General features: G+C 37.1%; 3 protein-coding genes across 13 annotated transcripts; 1 reads left to right on the top strand and 2 right to left on the bottom strand.

Annotated features, from left to right (window-relative positions):
- Positions 1-124: 124 nt before the first annotated feature.
- Positions 125-8,548, bottom strand: LOC104000504 (probable apyrase 7). Of its 6 annotated transcripts, none has more exons than XR_001976085.2 (4): positions 8,123-8,548; positions 4,376-6,360; positions 456-1,148; positions 125-373 (listed from the first exon to the last, which is right to left on the bottom strand). XR_001976085.2 is itself a non-coding variant. In XM_065128154.1 (4 exons), the coding sequence occupies exons 3-4, from the start codon at positions 6,210-6,212 to the stop codon at positions 853-855; spliced, it is 2,133 nt and encodes a 710-aa protein (XP_064984226.1). In that variant the 5' UTR covers positions 6,213-6,360; positions 6,939-7,123; positions 8,123-8,548; the 3' UTR covers positions 125-852. The 6 variants fall into 6 exon arrangements, 5 of the variants coding, with proteins under 5 accessions (XP_064984226.1, XP_064984227.1, XP_009420862.2 ...); XM_065128154.1 differs by adding an exon at positions 6,939-7,123 and having other exon boundaries at positions 125-1,148; XM_065128155.1 differs by having other exon boundaries at positions 125-579; positions 829-1,148.
- A 1,501-nt stretch (positions 8,549-10,049) lies between these two features.
- Positions 10,050-17,784, top strand: LOC104000505 (uncharacterized). Of its 6 annotated transcripts, none has more exons than XM_065129427.1 (10): positions 10,055-10,309; positions 10,410-10,467; positions 11,469-11,539; positions 12,896-12,960; positions 13,054-13,101; positions 13,179-13,259; positions 14,569-14,605; positions 15,447-15,495; positions 16,863-17,023; positions 17,551-17,784. In XM_065129427.1, the coding sequence occupies exons 1-10, from the start codon at positions 10,195-10,197 to the stop codon at positions 17,592-17,594; spliced, it is 729 nt and encodes a 242-aa protein (XP_064985499.1). In that variant the 5' UTR covers positions 10,055-10,194; the 3' UTR covers positions 17,595-17,784. The 6 variants fall into 6 exon arrangements, with proteins under 6 accessions (XP_064985500.1, XP_064985499.1, XP_018674552.2 ...); XM_018819007.2 differs by having other exon boundaries at positions 10,067-10,309; positions 13,057-13,101; XM_065129426.1 differs by having other exon boundaries at positions 10,077-10,309; positions 14,538-14,605.
- A 546-nt stretch (positions 17,785-18,330) lies between these two features.
- Positions 18,331-19,590, bottom strand: LOC135624488 (stem-specific protein TSJT1-like). Its single transcript, XM_065128151.1, has 4 exons — positions 19,278-19,590; positions 18,949-19,192; positions 18,727-18,847; positions 18,331-18,645 (listed from the first exon to the last, which is right to left on the bottom strand). The coding sequence occupies exons 1-4, from the start codon at positions 19,517-19,519 to the stop codon at positions 18,452-18,454; spliced, it is 801 nt and encodes a 266-aa protein (XP_064984223.1). The 5' UTR covers positions 19,520-19,590; the 3' UTR covers positions 18,331-18,451.
- Between the last annotated feature and the right edge of the window lie 523 nt (positions 19,591-20,113).

The following is a 20,113-nucleotide window of genomic DNA, read 5'->3' as shown; positions in this document are numbered from 1 at the left end:
GATTGAGGCAAAACCTAGCAATTAATCAAGTCTCTGTAACTTTGAGGCTCAGGTGCAAACAAACAAGCTGACGCATATAAAGTTTACACAGGCGGATTTGCATGTTATCGATAGGCTCATTGAATGAAAAGAAACAATTTTCAGCTACTGAGCTTTGTTGCGATGCTGATGAGTACAATATTCTCAGATCTAACCAGTGTTAGTTCCACAAAAAGAAAATAAATACAAGATCTTAAGGCTGTGAAAAATAAAATCCAACGAATGGAAAATGATCCCGCACCTCATGATTGTGCGAACAACTCGACTGTATTCTTTTATCTGCATCAATCAGTGTTGGTGTAGCAGCCATAGTCGGACATGACCATTCAAACTCCTATTGGCAGTCACGAAAACAGAATCAAAAAGATTTTACTCTGCTACAAAATTGAAAATAATGAAGACCGATCCAAATGAACCTCCATCGAGTTAGAGATCAGAGTGGGGACATCATCCGAGCACCTGGCCAGAGGTGAATGGAAGAATGTTGCAATTTTGGAAGTAGATAAATCGTCAGGATTCTGATCTGTTAAATTCAAACACCTGCTTCAAAAGCAGCACCCGATACACACAGCTACAGCACTCAGCACATATAGCCTACTATAATTTTGAAATTTCAGAAATGAAACTGCAAGCTGACTACTCATGTTAACCACAGACCGATTGAACATGTTATTCTTAAGTTGTAATCCTAGATATAACTGGAATAACTAATATTTTCACCGAAGGTTCTCTGCATAAGAAAAGGAGATCTATCAAAGAAAAAGTAGCATAGGTTATAAGGACTTGTACCAGGCCTGCAGTGGAACATGTAGGTCAAACCTTCACCACATGGGCATCTGCTAATGAAGAACTGAGGTCTTCTCTTGACTGAGATCTGCGGCTCGAAAGTGTTGTCTTACCCCGGTGAGGTGGCCAGAAGGATCCTGCTCCACTGCCAAACTGCATTTGGCCTAAACTACCAGATGAATAACTATGAGAGACAACCAAAGGAAGCACAGAAGAGTCACTAAGATGAACGCTGCTGCCTCCCAAGCCCTGTCCCATGTTAAATGGATGCTGCTGAGAACCACTAATGGTAGGACTCAGTGGTGTCTTTACCCTTCCATCACCTAAATATTAGAAGAAAAGAAAAGAACTAAAAAGGCTCAAATTCTGATTTTCATGTCTTTTGTCATGAAATGCCAATAACATACTAGTAATTCTTTTTCCGAGTTCACAAAATTTGACCAGTCCAATTCTGTAATTACAAAAATGACAAACTGAAATTTTTGATCTTACAAAGAACCAATTGGCAACCAGATCATGCCCCATGTCCCAAAAATTTATATCCACAATCTAGAAGTAGCAACATCAATTGATCAAGCTCGTTATTGCACTAGCTTGAAAGTCAACCAATAAGTATCTCAAATGTGCATATAGAACCTTCATCCAATCAGACAATCTAGAAGTAAAAGATATTCAAGCTACATCATAGAATAATTGGAATTTTTATGTGATTTGGTAAAATAAGTTCATGAAAGAAAAAGAAAAAAGTTCATCTTTGTTACCAAACAAAAGAAAGCTTTTAAAGTGAGAGAAAAGCACCTTAAAATTTGTCCCAAACACACAATAAATTGATATAATATTCAACTTATCAGCTATGAGTTTCACTACACTCGCTAGATCTACATTTAGATTCCCTTTCTTTCACAACCATGGCAGTATGATAAAACCTTGTCATTTTCAGGTTTATCATAGTTGCTGAGGGTGTAAGTTAAATTTAATTCAGAACTGATTTGACTGGAATAAAAAATTACCGCAGAGGATATGAAAGAATGATGACAAAGAAGAAAATAGTTGAAGACTTCATGTTTGTTGAATGAAAAGGATTAGCGGCAGTTTCTAGAAGACTTCAAGTTTGTTGAATGAAAACCCATGTACATCAAGTCATCAACCAATGTTCTTCACTTATGTAGATACAAATTTGGGCTCCTGCACATCAGCAATGATGTCTTAGTAGCCAGTGTTGAGCTCTTGCACATCCACCAGAAGGGGTTATTGCTATTGCTTAAGTTGGGCAACCATGGTGTTGGCATTAGGCAGAAGTGCGGAGGCTGGTCATTCAATGTACATGATTTTTCGGCCATGATCATCATCATAAAGCTTGCTAAGGCATTGATAGGGCCTCTACTGTTTACCAACTAGAGAAGAAAGCTTTCTCAAAATTCCAAATTAAAGGAAAAATAGGTTAATTACAGAAAAAATAACAAATATGAAAACAGAGTTATCTAAAATAAGGGCCTGCATGACAATACAGTTTTCTAAAGAGGGATACAAGGTTTTTCATTGACTAAAATACATAAGCCTAATCATATGAGACTAACATCACTTCTCTATTAGTTTTCCTAATTCTATCTATTTACTATTTTTTTTATATTTTTTAATAATTTTGTGAAGATTAGATGCCAGCTGGATTGGTACGTAACAAATAATAATTACTAATGCAAATAAGGGTGGGAACATATAATTCATACTAGTATATATATATCATTTTTTATTTTTTATTGTTGTATTCAATGATACTAGGTGATATAGATAGATAGACATATAGCCCAATATACTATTACTGTACTGGACCAATATTTAAATCCTTGGGTGCAGCTATTGTACTCTTCAACTCCTACTATGCACTAAGATCAAATGCCCGATGCTGGCACTATGCTGATTCCTAGTAGAAATCTGAGTAATTGCTGCTCTTTAAGATTCTTCTCAACTTGCAACATAAGCCCAAGTTAGCTAAGGACAGCACATGTTAGTTCTCCTTTTGATTTGGTTGAGACTGCCACAGGTTCAAGTGGACCATCTGTTGACTGGTGAACACACTTTAGCTAAAATCAATATTTTAGCTAGTATATAATTTTTTTTCCAATTACTTTATATTTCTTTTATTTTTGTTTTTTAGAATTTTCAATTGTAAATTTACTTTTTGACTAATCCCAATCCTGTGAACGTTCCATAAGAGTATCAATCTTAAACAAAACAAGATGATACAAGTCAGAATTCACATGACAAGATAGCACAATTACTAAGAGAAACACAAAATCAATATGAAACAAATACATGCAGCCTGAAAATGACTTGATATGCTCTGTATCATTCCAATTTTATCGGATGTCTCCGAAGAGACAAAATGACTTGATATGACATATTTAAAAGTACATCTTAATTAGTAAACTTTGAATTAAAGTGAAGTTTTTTTAGATACAAACCCAAATTGGTGTAAATTAAGACATGAACACAAACCAGATATAATCCCTTGACATCCTCACTCTAAAGGCATGTTTAAATTGTTCCAAGTGAAGCAGCAGTTAATTCAAGCTATATAGTAAACTAATTACTTCAACCTATAGAGTAAATTAAGTTCAAATTTGACTAGAATCCTCAAAATAACTACATCCTGGAATAGTCTGAAGTTATTCCAAGAGCAAACATCTTGTTTTTAACATTTTCATTGAACCAGACAAACCCTAAAAAAAGGACAAGTAACCTAATAAAATATATTACTTAGGGCTGTTCTGGGCCTGGTTGAGATGCCATTACCCAAACATGACCCATCCAACAGCAGAAGGATTTCCTGAACCAAACTAAAACCATATAGTTAGTCTGTTGATTTAGTAGGTCAAGAGTCTCATACATGTTTTAAAATGATTTTTAGAAAATAATTCAGGATATGGCTCAAGGTAGGTTGAGTTGAACATACTATTAAGAAAACATATGCTTCTCCCAAACACCACTTGCCCTGCTACAGGTCAAGATCTCCTGACCTGGGGGTCAATCCATGAATCTAAACGGGTGGGGTGGCATTGAACCAACAACACTTTCGGTAAAGACTCCCTCAACCTGATTACTCCATCATCAAACAAATTTAAGATATGCAAGTTTACTAGCAATTTATATCACCCATTACAATACCATGAATGTCAGCAAAAATTTGCTTAGAAGGCATCAAGTTAGATTCTTTAATGACACGGATTTGAGTTAAAAATTAATCCAAAATTTTTTGTACATAATACAACATTAAGTGTCATTATATTTAAACCAAGACCATCATTCTGATACAAAGAACATTTTTCTTACACGATAAATATGCTGAAACCAGTGTTTATCTTTTAAAAAATGTGACAAACGCAACTCTTTCATGACTATAGCCAAGAGATGTGAACAAACATCATATTTGGCTTATGTAATGGCTAAAAGTAATTTCTCTATAGATGCACAAAACAGGAATTTTCTTGGATTAATAAATGCTGATGAAAGCATGTGCGGCAATCAAAACTATCAACAATGCTGAGCTTACCTGAGATAATAGGACTCCGCCGCTGGAATCTGAAAGGGGAAGGGATATTAAGAACAGAGTTTGTCAAACTCTTATACCTGAAGAGTAAGATGCAAGATCGTCGGAGAAATCTTGGCATCCAATTGCTTACACATGACAATGCACAACAAAGTAGTAAAACCGAGACAAAAAAGATTACTACAAAAATAGCTGGATGTATGTCTCTATATATTATTTCATAGCCTTTTACTTCAACTCTCTTGGACAATGCTTGTCCAGCCTCCAATAAGGCAACCCCGAGGGTCCAAGTAATACTTCCAGAACCAATAATCACCTGATTATCCTTAATGTGCAACCCATCTCTCAAAAGGGATGCAACATAGGGGGCCCTAAAGCAATATTGTTCTATAAAAGGCTGCGCTGCAACACTATTCTTTGCAACTTTCCAGGTTTTTCCACAAAATTTCTGACCCATAATTAATACATCTTCAAGTGAAGCCTCGGAGGACAAGTTAAAAAACCGAAAAACCACATAGAAACCTGACATGGCATAGAATTTCCCACGTGGCTGAGGTAAACCATCACTCAGAGCACAGGGTTTAAGTTCACAATCAATTCCAGAACTGAAGTTAGACCATGCTGACCGATTAACTGTTAATCTTGCAAGTGAACGACATTCTTCCCATTGTGGGGCACCAATCAATTCAACAACTATTCCAGTTTTCTTCTTGCTCATGGTTTTCCCTCCAGTCAAAGGACTTCCTTCTTGCTTAACTGAGGCACAACGAGAACAGGCATACTTGTCCCTATAACCATTATTTAAGCAAGGATGTTTAAGCTGTAACTTATTATTCAAACCAGCTTCTGTACCCACAAACTTTCTGAAAAGATGGGCCACAGACTTGTCAAATGCATCATTCAATCCATATCCTGATAAAGAATATGCACTAAGATGGTGATTAGCAGATGCAATTCTCAAACTTATACTTGTATCAGCATGTATGGGCGTCTCTGTCTCAAAAGTAACTTGCAACGACGAACCACCTAGATCAAGTGAACCGTATGTTTTTCCAGCTGGCAAGGAACCCAATAAACCCATGTGATGATTAAGAGCTATCCACCCATAATAGGCTTCCTCCATGCCAGATATAAGCTTAATCCAATCTCTCCTGCATAAAAATGATGATTTCTTCAAAATGGTCCATGCTTTATCCAGAAGCCAGTCTGAATCAGACTTAGGTAACCTGCGAACTCCAGCTGTAGCATATAGAAAAAGTGATGTATCTTTATGAGCATGCTTTGGTATTTGTTTCTCAGCCCACAGTAGGAGTGGCTGCAAAACAGCCCTTAAACCATATTTGTCATGAACAAGCTTATCAAAACCTGGCTCTGTTTCCATACGGTGATAAGCACGGCCACTCTGTGTTCTAGGATTTCTTTGAGGACCTTCAGGTAAGGATTTCAACGCAATAGGCAAGTTTCTATGTCCTTTATTTTGGTCAAAAGTCCACTTGTAAACATAAACCCGAGTGCCAGTACTACCACAATCAAGTATAACATAATGCTCAGATGCTTCATGTGACAAAAAAGTACTGTAGAATCCAGAGCATAGTAAGATCAATGAGAACAATAATAGTAGTGCAATAATGCCTACAGTTGCCCAAAGCCATTTCTTCCTTGTAGTTGGAATAGTTGGATAGGACTTATCCTTTGAAAAACTTGATGTGGCACCTTCCCTTTGAAGTGCATGAAAAGGTTTTGCATCTCCATAACTCCTATCGCTTTCAAGATCATCATCCTCACCTGAATTTTGTTCAGATAATGTTTTCAGATCATGGAGAGATGAGGAAAGTTGCATGTTTTCCCTTTCAGGAGATCCAGTAATATAATATAAACTGTTTTAATAGACAACGTATGGAGGACTGCAGTGCTGTTAGATACCATTTGCCTCCAGATTATCACCTACACTGTTAAGAATTTCCAGCTTCCTCTATATAATAATTTACCTGAAAATGAATTTGTTATTAAAAATATGGCTTTCAAATAAAATCATCTAATTGATAATATTGACATAGCGAGCATAAGAGTAGAACTAATAAATTTTCTACCATATATAGGGAATTTTATTATATCATTAATAGCAAATTTTAATGACATAAACTAGTTTGAATATGTAAAATAATCGATGCAGCAGCATGAAAGATTCTATTTTGATGACAACTAGATGTTATTAGTCATTCCTTGGAGAGAAAAGAAACACAAAACTGAAGTAAGATCAAGCTACGCAGGAACTTATTTGTAGCTTATTTCTTTAAAGTCTAGTTCTAACAGCTGATCAATTGAATCTATTTCACAGCATTTATGAAGCAAAAGCCTAAAACACTTCCAACTGAATATAATGGATGTATAAGAAGTGATATAGGGCATGAAATTCGTTAGGAGAAGTAAGGAATTTAATTTTGCCCAGATTGGCATGAACCAAGATGCGGACCATCCCATTTTGGAATGTCTGGTCTCTTTTTTTCTTTTATTTTTTCCCTCTTAACGTTGTTAGTCCCTTTTATTTGTAAATTAAAGGCCAAACCTGATAGCTTTTAGGGCTTGTGACTCCTCGCAAGCCTGTTCTCCCTCTTCATGTGCTGTTGCCCAATCACTACCACCACCTATCCAACCATCGCCTGCCACCTACCTCATCTTGGTACTTCTCCTCCTCTTCCTGTTCTTTGTTTTCCCTTCCTTTTTCTTCCTTATTCTCGCTTCTTCCTTCCCCTGCAGAACGTACACAGGTACATAATGACATGCAGTCTGCTGGTTCTTTGGCATGGACCAGACCCATAGCAGTCTAACGATCTGTCACGGACTTAGCTGGTTTTTCCGTGACAGATCACCCAATACGGTTTTGATACCAGAAATCTCCTTCCTTGTTTCCATATATTGTCAAAGTTGTTGAAATATTTATGAATTCTTGACTTCTAAAAGTTGTTCACCAAATTTGATGAGGAATATAGCCGCACAAAACCACAGATAAAGAGAGAAGTAATTATGATTTGTGACAGATTTTCACTAAACCTGCTGAGGTGTATAACCTAACAAAACCACTGATAGAGTGAGAAGGAATCATAATTTTTTTCAATTAATCCAAGAAAGATTTACTCATATTTTCACTGGAAATGCAATAACGGAAAATTTCAAATTGATGAACTAGAGATCCCTAGAAAAACTACTGGGGCCTGGGCATAGTTTTCTTGACAATAACAAAGACCAAATCAATTTCAATAAAATCCACATGAAACAACAAAAAAATTTAATTCATGAAATTTTAACCTCAAATTGAGCTTGTATGTTTCTGTTCATTTAATTTCTTGATAGAGAGCTTCGCTGCACCATTCATCCAATATTCAATTTGATCCACTTCCTTCTACAACAGATGAGAATAATCCATCTTTCCTAGCTCTCCAATATATCCTATAATACAATATTTAGTCGCAACCATTATAACTGTTAAAGGCAGATCCGAGCAAACGATTATCCCACAAGAGCGAGTATTAAATTGTGACGCTCGATGTCATACATGTAACCTAAACGAAATATCTTCATAGAGACACGAATCAAATCAAATCTCCTCCCTCCTCACAAAATGTGGTCAAATTAGAGTAACTATACATACAAGATGCATCAGACGAGAAGGAATTGGGAAGTCATCGACCACGGATTTCGATTTTAGTTACGAATCTAGGTCCAACGATGATCTAGGATTTGATGGAATACCTTATAAATATAATTTCCAAGGACAGATAAAGATTGGCGGGCGGAGGAGGAACTCGACAATGGCCGAGATCATCGGCAGCGGCGTGGAGATCAAGCGTTGAGATGCGACGGGCGAAGCGGCCAGAAAACTCCAGTTGTCGTGGAGATCGGAGGATAGAGCGAACAGATTGGAGGAAAGGACGGCGGTACTTCCAGGATTGGATGATCGGCGACGGCTATCCCCGAAATCGGAGAGTGCGGAGGCAGCAGCTGCAGTGTCGATCCAGGAATGGGCAGAGGGCAGCTGCGGCAGCGGCGAACGCGGCGATCGGATGAAGGAAGAGAAACCACGAGCGGCGATCTCCTCCGGAGACTGAAGCCAGCGGCGAGGAGCAGGTATTCGGCGAGAGAACGAGTCCGAAGATATGTTTTGATTTCTATTTTTCATTAAACCACTACTTTCTCTTTATATATATATATATATATATATATATATATATATATATATATATATATATATATATATATATATATATATATATATAACTGGATGAATTTTCGAAAAAAACATTGAAAATTTTTCGGATAATATTTTTTAAATAATCATCCTACATTTATGGATCATCGTCCTCTACCTAATTCGTTATCACCTTTGGTTGCTTATTTCTTAGCACATTGTGACTTATTGATTACTGTTTTCTCTTCGTGAACAATATCTTTATGATCTAGTAAGGACGGTTAAGATTGGTATAGGTGCCTATAAACTTAAGTTCGATAAAGAGGAGGTGACAGTGCAACGTGAGAGACATTGGTGGGTTCGATAAAGATAGGAGTAAAATGATCTTTTGAGGATGTTTTACAAGAATTTTTTTTAAAGTTAAGATACTTCGTGACGTGTTTATTCTAAATATAACCATCCAAGCTTCTAATATACCCTAAAGATGCAAAGTATATCCCTAACATAAAATCTACACATCATAATATTTAATGTGTTTTAATCACGTAATATATCTCTTTATGAATGATCTATTTACTAAGGATATACACATATAAAATAATTAAATATATTATAATAATCCAATGTATCTAAAATAAGCGTCTAGAACATCCGATGCACCTAATAGAATATAATGTATCTATATCTAAATCACTAGATATGCCCTATTCATATAAGATGTATGCAAACAAAAATATTTGGTATCTAAAAATATATCTCTAAATCATTTATCCAATATATAAGCATGAAAATATTTGGTGTCTCCTAATAAAACAAAAAAAAATCATCACTTATGATTTGTATCCTAATTCGTCCCAAACATAAACATAACTAGAAATATCATATTAGATGAAGGCATCAAAAATATCATCTATCAATTATACAAGTAATAAATTTCAAGTTTTCAAAATTGATAGAAATTAAGCTTCCTTATAAACAAGTCTTGTCTTGCAAGAATGATGGAATGGAGCGTAGACAATATCACAATCACCTATAGCCCATTAAGACTCGAAAGATTATTCATATCAAATTGATAATCAAAATTGATACTAATAATATATATAGTATTAAATTTGTAGGGCCAAATGTGCTGTTGGCAAACTTGAAAGGAGTGACACATAAAAAGCCCTTTTTAGTAAAATTTTCATAAATATATTTTTATTTCTCTTTCCATCAAGAATCTTCAGCGAATTAATTATATATTTATAAGTCTGGTCGAAATCTACCAATATTATATTACATTAATTTCTCTCATTTTACATTCTGTCGGAGATACACTTGAATGTGTCGCTGACGAACCACTACCTGAAGCCACTGTGGTACGGTACACCCGAGCCAACCCTCTCTCCCATGCCTGACACGTGCAACCTGATATGTAAGGCGTCTGTGGTTCGGGTCTCAAAGCCGTAGATTCATGACCCCCCGAATTCGGAGCTTTGCCGCTCGGGGAGGATTCGGAGCTCCGATAACGAACGGGGTTGGAAGTGAGGTTACGAGACCGACCCGATCCATCTACAGCGAAGCCTGGAAGCCCCCGCTTTCTCCGTCGTCTTGGACCCCTGCTCCCTTCTCGAGGGTTTGAAGTCCGATCGGAGACATGGCCTGGTTCTTGGCAGCCATCGCTGTGTCGATCTCGTTCTGGGTGATATCTTTGTCGAGAATCCTGTCTTCTTCTTCTTGCGTTCCTTCGAATCCTCCGTTCTTCCGTACTGGTGAGTTCCGCCCCGATCGATCTGCCTGTTATTTCTTCATCCATCGGCGAAACCTTATGGTTGGTCTCTTTGTTTGTTTCGAATCACTCGTCTGTGATAGGATCCGGCAAGAAGAGGAATGTCCTGTTGGTTATCGCCCATCCCGATGACGAATCGATGTAAGCCGTAGTTCATGGAATATTCCGAAGAGGAACCAATGTATTTCCCTTCTCCTTGATTAGATAATGAAACATTTATCTTGTTCTGTAGGTTTCTTGGTTTGAATGCAAGTCCGAATTATTTTTTCTCGTTCTGTTATCTAAGACGATTATGGTGTTGGGTTGGGTTGTGATTTGGATGTGGCCTTAAAGGAAAAGAAAATGAAAAGAAGAAATCATCTAGTTGCTTAATCTTTAGGACAATCTCATGATTTAGAATCTCAAGATGGTTGATGTTTGGTGTGACTTTTTCCTTCGAATCTGAAGACTGCTATCTATTGATAGCATGTTCATTTTGAGTTAAACCACGAAATAAACAAGGCTTAACATTGTTGATAGTATTTAGTTTAGGGCACACAAGGCTATCGTTGGTTATCGCCCATCCCGATGATCAATCATTGTAGATTTTTTCCAGAATTAGTTGTTATATATGCTAGGGCACATCTCGATGATCATTTATTTTCCAGGTAGTAAGATGAGATGTAAATGTTGTCTGAGTATTATTACTTCTCTATGCATTTGAAGATTCTTTTGGAAGATTTTTTTTTTTTTTTCAATCTGTTTTGCTATAATTTTTATGTCTACTTCTCTAAATTCCATATTCTCTGTTTTACTATAATTTTTATGTCTACTTCTCTAAATTCCATATTCTTAACTTGTTCGGAGAACCTTCCACAATACATTTTCTGTGACAGACTAAGTTGCATTAAAGTTAGATAATTAATGACCATTTCTGCACCTTATGAACTTTAATGACCAAAATATTTGATATAACTACCATCTCTGAATTGTTTCCTACTTCCTCTTCTGTCTTTCAATGCAAAATTACAATATCATGCTTCACTTTTGTGCTGACTTGATAGGAAACACAATGCCATATGAAAATTCTGGTTTAAACCTCTTGTTTTTTGTAATATATTCATGTAATATTTAGATTAACACCCTTTGAGTAATTTGTGCAGGTTTTTTGCCCCAACAATTCTTTTCTTGAATTCAGAAGGACATAATATTCATATTTTGTGCATCTCAACTGGTATGAAATACTTGAATTCACTTTGCAGGGTAGTGTGAATTTTTTTTCATGTTTGATGGTCAACAATTGCTAATGCATACTTTTACAAAGGAAATAACTGTCAGTTTCTATGTAGAAGTGGATGGTTTATTATAGTTTCTTCTTAGTAGGAGAACGAGAATATGTGAAAATTCATGCAAAGTTTATAAAATTATACTTTAAACCTAGAGTTTAAAAATTAAAATTAGTGATAGTGGAAATTGTACATTGCAATGGAAAAGAGGGAAAGTTCATCTGAGTGTAGACAAAATGTGGAATTTAAAAGGTGAAAAAGGATGATTTTGTTTAATAAAGAGGAAATGTGGGATTTAAAAGAAAAATTGCAGTGGTAATATACCATGTAAACAATGATAATTAATCATGTTAAGAGAGCCACTAGTTTGTACTTTCTTCTAAAGTGGGAGAACTGGCTGTGATTATTAAGTACCTAGGATAGGGATTGTGATTAGAAAGTAGGGAGGGGGGATAGGTTTATCACTCTTGTTGTGATTATTAAGTACCTAGGATCAAATTGTTTGAAATTGTGGCTCAATAAGGGACTCAAGCCAGATCCTACAGACCCAATCAAATCTTGGCGCCATTTTCTGATACATTTTAGTTACCTACAAGAAGTTCAAACTGCTTGATCCTATGAGAGCATGTTCCTTGTCTTTGTTTCAGACTTTAAACATTGTCAAATAGAGAGCTGAATCCAATTCCAAGATTTACTGGTTTACATTATTTTTGACTTAGCTAGTCTGGCATTCTGTTTTGATGGCATTTTCTTTTGTATATTTAGCAATCAGAATTAGAGATTAATCGTTCCACAGGTTGATGGTAATCAGAAGGTTGTCTTTGACTGTGTAAATGATTTTTTTCCTTATAAGAGCTTATAGTTTTGTTGGGAATTGTACCAGAAAGTTGTCAAATAAAATTAGCTTTATAATTGTAACCAATTTATTTCATGATAGGATAGGATTAGATTTAACTAAGGTGGATATAGGCAAGCTGAAAATGAACCTGATAAAACTTGTTACATGGGTGCTAACCTAATTCACGCTGTGCTGATAAAACCATTTTCGTTTTAGCTACATGGGCAAAAAGGAAATATATTGACTTTCACAGTCTTGTTTATCAATATTATTTGAATTTTTTAAGTCAATATCCCTGCATATTTTTGTCCCATGTCAGTGAATTAGATAGGCAACATAAACCTGATGTCATGAGATCAACCTATCCTGTCATATACTGAGAAGGAAGATAGCTGATGACGTTATTTGTATATAAGAAAAATTATTCTATCAGAAGGATTTTTAAAACAAACTCCATCTTTTATAGGTAATGCCGAAGGTGTTGGAAATAATCGTAAAGTAGAAATTTACAGGGCATGTGCTATATTAAAGGTGATTTTGCCAATTTTCCTGTAAATTTGATTTGAAAAATCTTTGATAGTTTATTTATTCCCTGGTGTTATTGCTTTTTGGACCATTCACCTGCAGATTCCACTACAACAAGTAAAGGTCCTGGACCATCCCTGTTTGCAGGTAGTACATATAGCACCCCAAAGCTTGTCAAATATCACGTAATAGTATTTTGTCCTTGAATTGTTTGATCCTATCAGGATGGATTCAAGAACACTTGGGACCATGAACTATTGGCAAGACTTATTGAAGATGAAATTAAAGTGCGGGATATTGACTCAGTAAGGTCTATTTTTCGTGAACTAGCACAACGTAGATTTTTTTGTTCCTTTTCTGTATTTATATTCCTTTTTAAGATAATGTGTTCACACTTAAAAAATGGTGCATTAACTTTCTCTTGTTGTAATATACTCTTTCAAAATCTAGATAATTTTGATATGAATCAGACTAGACATTCCTTTTAATGCTGAGTTTTTGGTGATTCGACCAAAAAATAACTTGACCCAATCAGCTTCAGGAGACCAGCTGATTCTATTTCTATATATTTGTACTTTAACAATTTTGAGCATCCTCCATAAGCCCCTCTGAAAAATTTTACTCGAAGATGGAGCTTGACACTCTGAATCATAAATTGGCTCATGTCCAAGGGTCACATTAGAAGTCAAATGAAACAAATGTACCATAAAACCAAACTACTTTCTTCAAGCTTTAATTAGCAGATGAAAACACTATTGGAGACTCTGGCAGGACCCATAAATACTGGCTCCAAGGGAAGTGATACCATCATCATTAGTAAGAATTTTCTCTATTTGTTTGCAAGTGTTATGGTCTCAGGAGGTCTAGAGTTGCAGTACTGTTATTATCATTCATTAACAAAATATAATCAAGTACTGGGTTGTCTAAACTCTAAAGAGCACGATTCAAAGCTGAAAAAGGCATGGTAGTAGCTCAGCCTCAGCGAAATTTGCAGCCATCTAACATTATATTCTGATTCCAAATTCCTAGCGAAGACAAACTTAGATAGGAGAAAGATTCACCTTTGTTTTTCTTGTCTTGAGTTGAAAAATTATCTTTTCCAAAGTTCTGTTGTAGCTTTAATAACCATTTTAAAGGTATGAAAGATAGGAACTGCTGGATTGCAACTTAGATTGGTTTAAATATTATGGCGGGGCAAAAGTTGAGTACATATCCTGATGATAAATTAACAAATGATGCTATCATATTAAGTAGTCATAAGGCACTCCAGAGACTATATTTACTTGTAATCAAAGAATCTTACTTCTTATATGAGAGTCTCTTGCTTGAATCATTTAAACAGTGAAAAGACTTCTTAATGTTGGTATTATCCACAACAACATGTGAATGCTCTCTATGATGTGAGCCTAAGCAAGATATTGCTCTTTATACCAATCTGTTGAACCTGTGGCAAAAGAGTTTCAATTACATTGGTTAAGCTGCATGCAATTAGGATGGCATGCTTGTTTTTTTTTTCATTTCATTTTGAATGACATTGATGTGTATCATATGCCTAATTTCTTCTTTTTTTTTCTCTCTTTTAGCTGATTACGTTTGATGATTTTGGAGTGTCAGGTCATCCAAATCACCGTGATGTTCATCATGGAATTCGGTTAGTTGTTTTACTTAGTTAAAAGTTGCTTATTAGCAAAGTTTTTTACTTTATTATTGGAACATGTGGTGTTATTATAGTTAGAGAAACTATTTTCTGAGGAAAACATATATTCTTCATTGCCTGTCTTGCTACATGCATGGTATTAATCCCCTTAATATGATTGTTAAACATTTTCTGTGCCAAGAAATAATACACTCTTTTCTTGTGTCGTCACTGGACTGTATCATATATTTGATATAATTAATGTTTCTCCTTATGTGATAATCTGGCTTATGTATTATTACTACACAAAAGGTCAATGAGTTAAATGGTTTGGCATCGTCTGCACCCAGACATGTTAAAACTTCAGCGGGATGGTGCTTTCAAAATGTTTTGTGTAAATGATTAGTATCATCTCTTCTGTACAAGTAGCAAACGACAATGTAATTCTTTGAATTTTATTTATTTGCCTTCTCTTTATAATGACAGAGTAGTCATTGATTTGTAGCCACTCTGTATTATTCTCCAGTGTGAGAGTTTTCATGATTAGAAAACTAAGTAGAACTTCATTTTTTCTTCAGTTAAGCTTCAAATGAAGTTATGTTAAATTAGAAATCTTTATATAGTATATTGTAGAAGATTATGGAACTAAAAAATATGATGAATATTTCTATGCTACTAATTGAGGTTTCGAATGCACTATTTCTCTGCATGATTACTGCAGTGGTTTCTCTGCTCATGCCACTGAGCCCCATAATGACTTGCTTACATAGCTACATTATATATTTCCTCAGCTACCAACATACACAGCATGGAATTGTGTGAAAGTTTTAATGATTACCTTTTCTTCTGTGAACAGCATGCTCCTATCTGCCAATAAGCAAAGGAAATTTGAGGCCTGGGAACTTGTAAGATTCTTTCATAAATGCCAATGAACTATATTAATAATATCTATTTTTTCCAATTTGCACATACTAGACTCCATTAAAATAATTTTGTTACCAGATAGTGTATTTCAACTTTTAGATCAATAAAACCTCTTTTTTTCCCTCTTATATGTGCATCTGTCGTTATGGAGAAATCCATTCGATGCAGTTGTCTTTTAGCAAGTGATGTACAGAGTTTCGTCATGTTGAATGTCTTGCTACCTGCTTATTAGTTTGTCATGATTGAACCGTGTCATGTGGATGCTTCTTTGTTCTGATAATAACCTTTTCTTGTTATTTATTTGTGTAGAAACTTGAAAGTAATATTTAAATGAGAATTACCTGGCTAACATCAGTTAGTGAATAAGTTGAAATTAAACAATTAGCGTACTATTTACAACATGCTTGAGGTGATTTTCCTTTATGCTTTAAGTGTGTTGGTGCAAGGGTTTTCTAGAAATCACATTACTGATTATATTGATTGGCATACAAGTCGAGAAACCCATAAGTACAACAGGAATTATATGTATAATATTTCATGCTGTGGAGTTAAAATATTTTTAGTACATTGTTTAATATAGATAAGAAATGTGTATTATTTACTTTGTGGTAGCAAGTTATCTAATTGAAGTAATTCAATCTTTTTTACTTTGCTTATTTGCCTTTTTGAATGATCTGACTAAACAGTTTCCCTATCAGCCTGTGAAAGAAAACATTTGTTTTATCCAATCGTTGTGTAATATAGGCCCCAATTTATAAATATGTGGTGTATTTCATATTTGTACGCCATTTGGTGGGGCTCCAATATGCACTATTCTATTATTGTCAATAGTCGCATGCAACTATATGTTTTATGACATGTTTGACAATCTAGCAAGGTTTCAAATAGCAAAAATCCAAGCATACTGAGAAATGTTTACCAATCCAATCCAACATCAAATCCAACATCACTACATGGTATACTGAATATACTAAAGTAATGCTGAATTGCCATAGTGGTTCGGTAATTTATCTGTGTTTTGGTGTGGACCAATATCTAAATCCTTCTTGTCTTGTCAATTTTTTTGAAAATTTAGGTTTTATACGAACAAAAAATGCATTTGAATGCTTTAAAAATTTTCCAGACAGCTTCTAACTTTCTAAATAACCAGTGTGTTCCATGTAGATTGTAGCATTGCTCTGAGCTAATTTGTCTTGTTAGAATTTCTTTTACATCTTGTTATTTTTGAGTTTCAAGCTGATGGACGAAATATTTAAGTCTTATTGTTGTCGCGAACTCTCTATACTTGGCTTTCTAAGGCTAAAATTGCTTTCGGTTAATCATTTTAATTATTATTTCATTATTTCAGGTCAGCCGAAGCATTTTTCGCAAATATACTGGCCCTTTGGATGTGTGGTTATCGATTGTTTCATCTTCATATTATCGACAGACACAAATCTATTGTTTACTCAACAATCGTCCATCCAAAAGTTATCTTGCAATGGCTGAGCACCAAAGCCAATGGGTTTGGTATGTATCCATGATAGAGCTTGCACCTCTGTCAAATCCGCATATTGCTGCTGAACATTGTGTCTATGACCAACGGGATTCTTGTATACTTAATGTACGAAAATCTACGTGCGCAATTATCTCAAGATTTCACCATCCTAGATATTGTTCTAGGTTGACAAGTATATATATGTTTCATTATATTTGACGTTGTCATCAAATTGTGTAAGAAAGCAACTAGAATAGATAACCAGCATCAATGGTTGAATACAACTATCATCATCTGCACTAAAAGGCACCTTCGTTTAGTATCCTGCATGGTGGTTAAGTATAAGCATCAGCAAATGATTGGGTATGTTTCTTTTGTTTTCTTTTATCTAAGAAATTCATTAAACTAATATGATCGTATTCAAAAACTTGTTATTGGACATATCTATATTCTCCAACGATTGAATCTTCGAGCCATGTAGTATGTATGATATGTTTATACTCCAGCATCACTGATGTACTTTCCTTTCTTTTGATATATGATTGGGATGTTCTTGCAGGTTTAGGAAGTTATTTGTGCTCTTCTCCAGTTACACCTACATGAATACGCTGCAGAAGATTATTGACTTGGAGTAAAGGACACCCACGAGGTGATTTGCTTCCTTTCAGATCCTCTATATATGGTGACCACTCCTGTCATGCCGAGAGACTAATAATGCCTTGTAATATTTTTTGAGCTTTAAATGGATTTTTACCTCTGTATCATATCCAATGTTCAGTTGCATTATTGTCTATTTGTTGTTCTTCCGGTCAAACTTGTCACTTCTTTGTAAGAATCTGGCGTAGGCATTTTTTCCCGAAAAAAGAAAGTTAATTACCATCATTGCTCCACGGGCATAAAATATTAATCAGGTCCTTTGCCCGGTCATTCCTCCTCTAAACATAGGAGGATTGACTAAACGTATCATTCCAGTTTGGTACTATGATTGCCCGAGAAAGACGTGAGAGAATATTTACAGCTCAGAAACAATGAGCTAATCTCCAAATTCTCTTTACGCACATATAATTAAATTCCAAGATGATTCTTTCTTTAAATTCAGGATTTTGATAACGATCTCTGCATTGCATCAGATTCGACCACAAGAGATTCCCTCTTGTAATTTATTATCATGATATTATTTCTACCCCCTCGTTTTAAAGGCAGGATTTATTTAAAATAAAAATAGGATGTTTTGTGATGATAAACAGTAACGTTCTATTTTTGCTGATAAATCTTCTCTTTTAATTTAGCTGACTTGCTTTAAATTCATTAAGCAAATTACAAGCTTACTCACCAAACATTCATGAGAGTCTCATCAGTGATGAAACTTATTTATTGATTGAACTTTTAGTTGCATGCTTTGAAACTGGAACAAGGATAACAGGTCTCCGTAGAGGAACACCTCAGATCTGCAATTGGATTCAGTAGGAGTCATCCCACGAGGTCCAGTTGGCGGCGCTGCCCACCCGGGGCATGGTGGCGATCTTGGAGAAGGCGTCCACCTTGAAGCTGGCGCCGCACATCATTCCCTCGCTGTCCACCCTCGGCATCGCCTGCATCTTCTTCGTCGGGTGCTCGAAGCTCCTCAACCCTCCCTCACTGTGGAACATGCACCCTGGACCATGACACTCATTCATGATGTCACCTATTCCATCACTTCAAACCAAGAGGATCAGGTGGCAGATATCGACCGTACCTGCTGGGAACGGAGCATAAGACTTGCCGCAGCTTCCCTTCATGATCTCCCTGTCGTCACAGATCACCACGGAGCCATCCGCAGCGATGCCCCAGTGCAGTGGCACGCCGCCGTCCGAGCTCTGTGTCAACGACGATGGCAGGCCGAACAAGAATGAGAACTCAAATCCCTGATCGAGATCGCTCGATCGATAGCTACATGTGGCGGGGGAGGTGTACGTACCAGGGCCGCGAAGACGGCGCCGTTCTTGTTGTCGTAGACGACGAAGGCGAAGCTGCCGCCGAGGTCCTTCACGACCTGGTCGGCCGGGTACGGCCCGCGGTCGCGCAGCGTCCGGTAGGCCTCGATCACCAACAGCGCCTCGTTGGTGGACTTGCCGCAGAGCCCGTACTGCCTGACGAGGGAGCTCAGATTGTCGAGGCTCCCTACGAACATGCAGTATACTTCATCAAAGCTACAGAACCACCTGCAGCCGCACCGACGATGTTAGGCTTAACGTATACACACGTACGTACTCTTCTTCTACGATGCGAATTGAGAGAAGTGCGCACCTCCGGTGGAGGAGGGAGGGAGGCGGGGCGCGGGGACCGAGGCAGGCGAGGGCGGCGCCGCCGCTGAAGGTGGCACAGAAGGCGTGGGCGGGGTGGGCGGAGTGGAAGTCCCTGAGGATCTCGTCGGGGTTCTTGGGTTGCCGCCGGCTGTAGCCGGGCATGGGAGGTACAGTGGAGGTGGACTCGGAGCAGCCGAGCTCCTGAGGAGGGTGGGCGACCGTTTTGTGGAATATAGCCAACATCTTCTCCTTTGTCGAGTTTGCGGAATGCTTCTGAAGCGAGGAAAGTACAACAGATGAAGAAAGGATGGGAATGGAGTCTCGTAGAGGGACGAAGCGGGGCCTTAAATAAGTCCGACGTCAGTTGGGTGGAGAGCGCGCATGTTACGGGAGCTTATCCGATGACGCGGCGCCACGCCAAGGCCTTCGGATAAGCTGCCACGGCGTCGGACGCATCTGCTGTCGACGGAGAAAGTCCACGAGAAACCCCACGTTGATTCAACCGACTCACCCCGACCTCGTGTGTTCGTGGGCCCCATCTATCACAGTGTGTGCGATGTATTGCAGCGGACAATCACACGCGTCGAAAATGAAATAATAAGCACCCGCTCCAATGTGACGTAGATGTGTGTGCACGTCACGTGCCAAAGGCAAAACTCCACGTGGGATGGCAGGTCAAGCTGTGGATAAGATCGCTGACTGTCCAAGTTGAAGCTTGAGAATGCCATGCGAACAGTGAAGAAATCCTCTGAATTCTATTACAAGAATCTCTGCGACTGTCAACTTTTACAGCCTGTTATGTCTCCATCATCTCCACGATCAGGTCAACCCAAAGAA

Source organism: Musa acuminata, chromosome BXJ2-10 (genome assembly GCF_036884655.1).
Source record: "Musa acuminata AAA Group cultivar baxijiao chromosome BXJ2-10, Cavendish_Baxijiao_AAA, whole genome shotgun sequence".
In the NCBI taxonomy this organism is placed as follows: Eukaryota; Viridiplantae; Streptophyta; class Magnoliopsida; order Zingiberales; family Musaceae; genus Musa; species Musa acuminata.
The sequence above is the reverse complement of the archived record's forward strand: the minus strand, read 5'-3'. Positions and strand labels throughout refer to the sequence as shown.